The sequence below is a fragment of the Fukomys damarensis genome, unplaced genomic scaffold (assembly GCF_012274545.1).
Source record: "Fukomys damarensis isolate Sample0158 unplaced genomic scaffold, DMR_v1.0_HiC HiC_scaffold_16, whole genome shotgun sequence".
Taxonomy (NCBI): Eukaryota; Metazoa; Chordata; class Mammalia; order Rodentia; family Bathyergidae; genus Fukomys; species Fukomys damarensis.
Window position 1 is genome coordinate 35,909,241 of NW_022900928.1, and position 9,016 is coordinate 35,918,256.

General features: G+C 41.4%; 1 protein-coding gene and 1 long non-coding RNA gene across 2 annotated transcripts in view; one reads left to right on the forward strand and one right to left on the reverse strand.

Annotated features, from left to right (window-relative positions):
• On the reverse strand, positions 1–3,936 carry LOC104866716. The gene is made up of 3 exons (XR_781514.2): positions 3,481–3,936; positions 2,152–2,259; positions 1–76 (listed from the first exon to the last, which is right to left on the reverse strand). It is a non-coding gene; the product is annotated as an uncharacterized LOC104866716 (long non-coding RNA).
• A 26-nt stretch (positions 3,937–3,962) lies between these two features.
• The window catches only part of Ankrd42 (ankyrin repeat domain 42), a gene marked incomplete at its 5' end in the record, with an annotated part of 50,913 nt that continues 45,859 nt past the window's right edge, over positions 3,963–9,016 (forward strand). The window contains 2 exons of the mRNA XM_010630890.2: positions 3,963–5,022; positions 8,738–8,901. Of these exons, the coding sequence (XP_010629192.2) occupies positions 3,963–5,022; positions 8,738–8,901 (1,224 nt within the window). The remainder of the gene's footprint in view (positions 5,023–8,737; positions 8,902–9,016) is intronic.

Here is a 9,016-nt window from a genome sequence, read left to right on the forward strand (position 1 = left end):
CAGGCGGTGGAACCACTGAGCTAAATTCCTGGCCCTTAATGTAATTTTTCTATTTAAAACTTCCAATTTTGATGATCTGGAAAATACAAAGCAATCTCACTGTAATTCAGTTAAAAATAAAGCTTTGTGAAGAAAAAGACAACATATACTAATCTCATGTAATATACCTCACCCTAAAATAGAGAATTCTACATTCTAGTTATGCTTTTCTTAGTATAAAAAAAGTGTCATAAGAGGTTTATAACTCCTAACCCTAAATGTAGTCAGCTCTCTGGAAATGAGCAATTTTTTGGCAACTAAGGAAGAATAGTTAAATATGAAACGAAACTATCCATGGGCTACCCCAGGATTTGGAGGTGGGCACCAAAGAGTGAGAATGCCTTGGAAGGAAGAGAGAATACATGGGCAGAGGTGGGAGTATGTATACCTGTAAATCTAGCTACTTGAGAGGCAGTTTGAGGGAAGCCTTGGCAACAGAATGAGATTGTCGCAAAAAATTATCCCCTCACTTTTGAAAAACTCAAGTTAGGGGAAGACTAACCATTTTCACTAATTGAAACTACCTCCTACTCATAACCACTTCCTATACTCTAGAATTCTGCACTTTGTCTCAACCGAGATTCTTTTATAGTCAGTCACTTACCTTGAAATCCTGTGCAATCTGTTTTTGCATCTTGACCATTTTATTATACTTGTTCTCCTGAGTACATCAATGCCTCTGCCCAAATCAATGTGTTTTACTTATTCTTTTCATCTTTCCTAGTCCCCTATTCTTTGAAAATACTTTCTTTTGCTTTCCATGATGGTACATGTTTCTTTCCTTCTATGTTTTTATTTAGTAAGAATCAGAGAAAACTGAAACAATAAGCAATACAAATATAAAAAAGTCTTTCCAATCCTTTTTTTGGGTACTAGGGATCAAACTCGGGTCCTTGCACTTGAGAGGTAGGCAGTGGCACCACTGAGCTAAATCCCCAGCTTCTTTCACATTCTCTCTTGTTCTATCCCCAACGATTAACGATTTGGTATAGATCCTCTCCAAACATTATTCTTTTATAAAATAATCATTAAAAATTAAATCACGTATACAGCATCTTGTATAGTTTTCACTGCCTATAATCTTGTAATTTTTCCATATTAATACCTGTAGAATCACATTTCTACCAGTATATTTTGTATTGTAAATGTAATTTTACTTAGCAACCCTTTACTAATGAAGTCAAGATTTTAAAAAAGTAAGTTGTGACTATATTACATATATCTGCACACTATTTTGAAGACTTTACAACCAGACACTTGCAGGTTCACAGGTAATATATTTTTTAAATTTTGACAAAGGTAGAGTTGGGATACACTATCATTTTTTTGTGTGTGTGTGTGGTACTAGGGATAGAACTCAGGACCTTGCACTTGTGAGGCAGACATGGTGACATGGTGCCACTCAGCTAAATCTGTGGCCTCTCTATCCTTTATGTTTTGTTCTTGGTGACTTTTGAGGACATGCTTTCATGACTATCAGTTTATTAAGGTTTTGTAACTCTTGAGCCAAGTTTTGAAATTGATATTTTTCTAGAAATTGTTTAATTTTCAAGATCAGCAAAAGGCTACATAATTCATTTTTTATTTACTAAGTCTCCTCATCTGTAATATGTTTCATTTGTTTCCAATTTGTGGGGGCAGTGAGACAGGGTCTCCCTATGTAGTCGTCTGGCCTTCAAATCACAGTGACCCTCCTGCCTCAGCCTAATAAGTGCTCAGATAACAGGTGTGCACCACCACACCCAGCTGTTTCCAATTTTTTCTCTACTTCCTTGGATTTGCTAAATGCTGTTCTTTTCAAATAGCAGATATTATTATGATCAATTTTATTATTTCATTGAGTTTTGCTTTTTTTTTCTGGTACAGGGAATCCAGTTTAGAACCTTGTGCTTGCCAGGCAGGTGTGGCATCACTGAGCTAAATCCCAGTAAAATTTTTGCTTTTACTTTGCATTCTTTTTAAATTTATTTTGCAGATGGGAAATTTAATTTTCTTTGCTTTTCTGCTTATTTGTTTCCTCTGATCTTTCCTGCCATGATGCCTCACGTGTGTCATGTGTTGCTTCATTCCCTCAGTAAGTTAACCCATTCTATATAGCAAAAATGCCTTTACCATTATTATAGAAGTGACTACAAACTGCATTAAGTTGAAGTCGGTCATAGTAGGTTCCAATTCCCCAACTCCTACTTATGTGATCTTGGTCAAATACGTACTGTTCATCTGTAAAAATAAAAACAGTAAAGATTAAGTTTGAAAGTATGCATTAATCATGTATCATAGAAACTGGTCTATTTTTGTCTTTTTTTTTTTTTTTTTCGGTACCATGGAAAGAACTTGGGTCCTTGTGCTTATGAGGCAAGATGGCAGAACCACTGAGCTAAATCACCACCCCAAGACTGGCCTATTTTATAACTCAATAAATATTATTAGTGCCTCAGTTGCTCCATTTCTAAAATTCACTTAGAATGAGTAATTAAAATTCCTTTCCAAAAGAGAAAAACTTTATTTTCAGCCTATCAGTTCATTCACTGGATAATTAACTGATAAACCTACTCACTGAGCTGCTCACACAATATCCAATAAGTCCTTCCCTTGAAATAAATATTTTAGTTGTTACAATGCCAAGATGAATAAATCAGAGTACCTACCTTCCAGAAGTTCCAAATCCTTAGAGGTGTGGTCAAGAGTGAGAATCAATTTTTAAATAGGTAACTACAATACAATGTGGTGACCTAATTAAGGCTGTGGAATTCTGATTTGACTGTGAAGAGCTTGTGCAGCAAAACCAAGAACCTAGGCTGGAATTCTAATTCAGGTACGTCAGTGCCAGGCTGATCTCATAAATTCAATGGCAGTTATTAACATTACAAAAGGCCAAGGCTGGGGACTTAGCGGTTCTGCAGCCTGCCTCACAAGTGCAAGGTCCCCAGTTCAAAACCCGGTAAAAAAAAATTACAAAAGGCTATGGTTAAAAAAAAGGCAACTTACTGTAACTCAATAGAAAAGAGGTAGCAGGGGAATTGCCTAAAAAAAACCCAGCACGCACGCAGAGTGGGGTGGGTTGCTCCTGGGAGGAATGGCTTATGCAAAGGTAGAGTGGCATGGAAAAGTATGTTTCCAGGACTTTAGTTTATTATTTCTGAAGGAAGATTTATGTGGCAGGATATAAAGGGTGGAGGAAAAAAAAAAGGGGGCTAAGGGGACCCCGGAGAACACAATTCCTACTACCTTCTGTATTTTCAGCTGCTAGCACAAAACGTGACACATTGTATTTGCAATAAATACTGAATTGGAAGAATATGTTACACATATTCTAGTAAGGTTGGGGAGAAAGATTTGGACCAAACTGTTTAAAGTGAAGAAACATTGGATTTGAAGTCAGCAGACCTGAAACAGTCTTTTGACCAATGATGTGTGTTTTTATCTCGTTTTACAACTTACCTCACGTTTGGTCTTAGCAAATTACTGATATCTTGAGTCTCGACCTGTAAAATGGGATAACCCCTAACAAATGATTATCAAAGAGCCTGGTACTAGTAACCACTCAATAATGATAGAGGGTGCAGCTGCTAACTTCTCTTTTAGGTCTTTTTCTATATTTGTAAAACGACAGGGCGAGAACAGATTTTCTTCCAAACAGCACTGAAAAAGTATACCAGGTTTGTCAAGGACGAAAAGGCCCCGCCCGGCCCGCGCCTCACAGGTCACCTACGCAGACTGCCGTCCTGGGGCCTCCTAGGTCCCTGAGCGATAGAGGGCGAGATCGATGACAGGCTGTTCCAGATACAGACCTGGATAGAATCTTGTGAGACGGTGCAACATCTCACAGAAAACCGGCCATACCAGAGTCCCACTGCTCTAGGGGAGAAGCCTTGAAAGAGGTGAAAGGAAAAGGAGGAAGCAGGATGTGACGTAACACACGAGGATCCGGAAATGACCAAAAGACGCCGGAAGTTTACTCGTTTCCAAGGCGACGGCTCCGCCGCCACTCCCTCCGGGTGGCTGGGGTTGGGGCACTGGAAAGCAATTTGGAGGACAGGATACCCCTCGACTGCGGCCGCCGCCACAGCGACTCGTCGGGAACTGTAAACGAAGACGGCGGCCGCCACATTAGCCACTGCGCGTGGAAGATAAACTGCCAGCACTGTCATCTCGGGGCTGAGTCCTGGGAAAGAGTTAGGGAAGACCACGGATATTTTCGCAGTTGGAACAGTGAAGGAAAACTTGAACACGGCGACCGCCGTTGCAGGGTTTCCCCAGAAAGAGTAAGTGAAAACATCGGTTTCTTCCGCAGGGACTCAAGAACTCCAGTCTGTGAAAACGTAGGCCACCCCTGCCGTGAATCTCACGTGAGAGTCTGGGGAGATGGTGGCCACCATCACAGCGGATCTTGGGTGAGGGTGAGGGGAGACCGCGGCTTCTGTAGCAGTGACGTGGATTTAAGTGAAGTCGGTGGCCCACAAACTAGCGACTCCGGGGAAACAGTCAGAGAAGACCTCGTCTTGCGACCCTCTGGCACTTGGGAAGGAGTCATTGAAGTCCAAGGCACCTCAACCAGTGACTGCGCGGACAGGGTCGGTGACGACCGCAGCTGCCGCCTCAGTGGTTCTTGGGAAGGAGACAGTGTCGATGGCAGCCCCTGCCACAGTAGTTCTTGGGACGGAGTAAGTGAAGACCGTGGCTACGAGGCCAGCGACTCCTCCGGAGTGAGCGTCATTGTAGACGCCAGCCGCCGCCTCTGTGGCTTCTGGGAGAGGGAGAGTGAAGAAGAAGGTTCTGACTCTTGGGAGAGAGCAAGAAGGGGGAACCGTGGCCCGCGTCCTAGGGACGACGACGAAGACAGCTGCTGTCGTTGCAGTGGCCCATGGGTTAATGTGAATGAAGACAGGCGCAGCAGCAAGGGCCTGGACTCAGCTCTGCTCACCATGCCTGAGGTGGCCAGTTCAGGCCCCGCCACTTCCTCTAGGGAGACTGCAAAGTCGTGTGAGTTGGACTGTTTTGTTGGCCCTTGTTTTGCCACACTCTTCTTCTCACTTCAGCCCACTTCGGCAAATGATCATCAGTATGCTAAGTGTTAGAAAAGACGGTAAAGTCCCTGTGATTCCAGTATGGGGTGAGGCTTTGAAATCCACATCTCTCCTCTGTGCTGCAGACTTATGTTTACATCTCCATTTTGGCCATCTTCAATGAGCCCTCCAAGATCACCCCACTTATCCAAAGTGTAATTTGTATTCATATGTCTTTCCTGTTCTGCAGAGTTTCGTTTGTCAATTAGTGGCACCGCAGCACTTCGGGGACTCAGAGAGCTTGGAATCATTGCATTACTCATATTTCAGCCATTATATCCATCCAAGTTCATTTCATCTTATTTCCTGTAATGTTCTGTTCCATTGCCTTGTCTCAGCTCCAGCTCTCAAACTTTCTGGTTTAGACTCTTCTGTCTTCTTGCTGACTTCCCTGTTTTGACTTTTGCTCCCCAGTCATAAATTTCCCTCTTTGCTAGGTCATATAGACCTAGTGTTCTAAGTCTGATTTTTATAACTCTTCTGTTTAACAATTCCTCAGTGATTCTCTGCTGTCCAATGAAGTCTGTTTTTATCTTCTTGTCATTTTTCTATTTTTTACAACTTCCACTATAGTCTGTAGTCCCTCTTTCCACTTCACACTTCAGCAATAGAATTTTTGTGTGGCTTTTTTGACCACATCCTGATGTTCATGCTGTTTTAGGATGCTTTTCGCTGCTTCCACCTTACTTGATCAATGCCTGCTGATACCTGAGGATTTATTTTAGAAATGTTACCTCCAGGTATATCTTTTTCTGTTTCCTTCCATTCTGCCCCAGCAGAGTTAGAAGTTATTTGTGCTTCTGCTGGGAGGGGTGGTACACACCTGTAATCTTAATACCCTGTAGGCTAAGGCAGGAGGAGATTGCCCTGAATTTGAGGCCATCCTGGATTACATAGTGAATTCAAACCCAGCCTAATTTACAGAGCAAAACCCTGTCTCAAAAAAAAATTATTTATGCTTCCATATGTTCTTATGACTATTTCTTTTACTGTTTTTACCATATTATTATAATTTGTATTTTCTTCTCCACTGATCTGTGAGTTCCTAAGGGTGGAGATCATGTATTATCTTTTTATCCTTATGGTAGATACCAAATCAATAAGGAGAGGGCCATAAAATTAGATGAACCCAAGTTATGGTAAGACATGGTGGTTTGGACTTTATTCTGTAGACTAACAGTGACTAATCAGTAGCAGTTTGGAATATAGGCCTGAAGTGACCAGTATGGTTGGTAAAACACTATAGATCTGGCTGTGTACTAGTTTAAAGGAAAAGAATAGAGGTCTGACCCAGAGGATTAATGTCATTAAACATTTATGAAGTGTATGTGCCTTCCTTGCTCCCCTTCCGATATACATATATTTTAATTGTTTTTTTGGGGTCTTGCTCATGTTTCCTTCCTTGTGATGTCTTTGATTTCTCCTTTTCCTTAAGTTTTTTTTTTTTTGGTACCGGGGATTGAACTTGGGTCCTTGCCCTTGAGAGGCATGCAGCGGAACCACTGAGCAAGCCCTGGCCCCCTCCTTTTCCTTAATTTTACGTACACTCCCTGAGGACATTGCTGTCAGTTGTTTTCTTCGGTTTTTTGAGACTGGGTCTTCTATGTAGTTCAGGCTGACCTTGAACTCACTGTGTGGTTTAGGCTAACTTCCATCTTGCAGTAATTCTCCACCTTCAGCCTCCCAAGAGCTGGGATTATAGGTCTGTGCCACCATACCCAGAAATTCTTTCTGTTGTATTTATCAAAATAGATACTAAAGTGTTGGTGGAAAGAAAATAATAAATCCATGTTATTTTCTGTTGTATTAACATAGTGCCAGGTACATAACTCAGGAAGGATTTTTGAATCATATATACTTTTTTGGTTTAAGAAATGATTTTAGTATAACATGATTCTAGGCTTTAAGAAATTAACATTTTTTCCCTGGTACTGGGGATCAGGACCTTGCTCTTGCCAGGCAGGCACAGTGCCACTACTGTGTTGCTGAGCTACATCTCCGGCTCAGCAATCATCGTTTTATTATGTTTTGTTTTGTTTAGTGAATGTTTGAATTGAACACCCTTTCTTGCTCCTTCAGTAATTGTTCATGCTCACATAGCTTACTGCTTTAGGTTCACAAGGCACATTAAAATATTTCACGAATACATGTCAGTAAGCTTGACAGTGTACTTCTGATGTTTATGACCTTGAATTATAATGGTTTTTGAAGGAATCCGACCACCGCCATCCTGATCTGAGACCCCTCCAAACCCGCTGCTCCTTAGCACAGCTCCACCTGGGAACTCACAACATGATGAGCCCTGCTACTGGTAGCAACCCTGACTCCCTGCTCATCCCCAGCTGTGCCCTCCGGCCTCCATTACCGCTGGTGCTCTCTCAAGCCTGTCTCGCTTGGAAGCCACAGTCCTCTCTCAATGAACTCCGCCTCTCCTGGTTACCTTGCAAAAAACTAGGTGACCGGCTGGTCCGATCTGCAGTGCCAGAGTGGTCCCTCTTGGGTTGTTTTGCAATAAGCCTGTCCTGTTGAGCTTGGGGAATGAATATGTGTGTATGTGTGTGTGTAGCAACCCTTCTGTCTCTCTGGGGAGCTATTCCTATTCCTCAATAAATTTTCCTACTCTCAAAAACTTTTAAAATACAAATCACTGGAGTATACGAACCAAAACATTACCTGCTATTCCTGTCTTATTATAAAACATATGAATTAGAATGAAAAGTATTGATAAACTACAATAAATATATATTATAGTCAGGCGTGGTGGCGCACGCCTGTAATTCCAGCTCTCAGGAGGCTGAGGCAGGAGGATCGCTGTGAGTTTGAGACCAGCCTAGGCTACACAGTGAGTTCCAGAGCAGTCTGAACTACATAGTGAGACCCTGTCTCAAAAAACAAAAACAAAAAACAAATGTAATTCGTAATTCCAGCTCTCAGGAGGCTGAGGCAGGAGGATCGCTGTGAGTTCGAGACCAGCCTAGGCTACACAGTGAGTTCCAGAGCAGTCTGAACTACATAGTGAGACCCTGTCTCAAAAAACAAAAACAAAAAACAAAACAAAACAAAATATATATTATAATGAATACACTGAGTGTATTATGAAATTGCTTCCCAAGACATGAGCTTTTATACCTTCATGGTGTTTTTAAAGGTAAAAATGTGTCAATATGTAGACTTTCCAAGACTGCAGGCCTCAGGACTTTCCTATTTTAGGTTGGTCATACTCAGCCTGGACAAGTAATCAGAATTACCATTCAGCACCATTACCAGTCAGGTGCTTCTATCATTTTATGGCTCCAGCAGCTCTTGCTCCAGGTAAGGTGAACTTGACAACATTTGTCTGTACTTGCCTGTCTCTCCAGATTTGGGATGGAAGGTGTGCCCAGAGACCTCAGTTCTTTGGTAAGTCTGAGAAAAGTTGTTTTTCAAATACATTGTTTTTTTTTTTCTTGTAAGTCTTCATGGGCTTTATATATCAGAGCTAAAACTAGAAGTCCGGTTCAGATGCTAATTGCAAACGTCTTTCTAGCAAATTATTTGACAATCAGATGTGATTTTGAGCTTTCTCTTAAATCATTTCTGCAGTCTTTTTTTCCTAGTTCTGTAATACATTAAGCAGTTTAATTTATCTATAGGTTCCAGGAAGAAGGTGCAACTTGGTAGCATCCACGATGCAGTACGAGCTGGAGATATAAAACAGCTTTCAGAGATAGTGGAAAGAGGAGCCAACATTAATGAAGTTGATGTTCTCCATAAATTTACTCCTTTACACTGGGCAGCACATTCTGGAAGTTTAGAGGTAAGAAGCTGTCCATTACTAAACTAACAAGTTTGCAGCTGCAAATATTTTTTCTTTTTAGTTCTTCCTAATATTTGGATGTTGTATTACCTTGGGCTTTGTTTTTGTTGTTGTT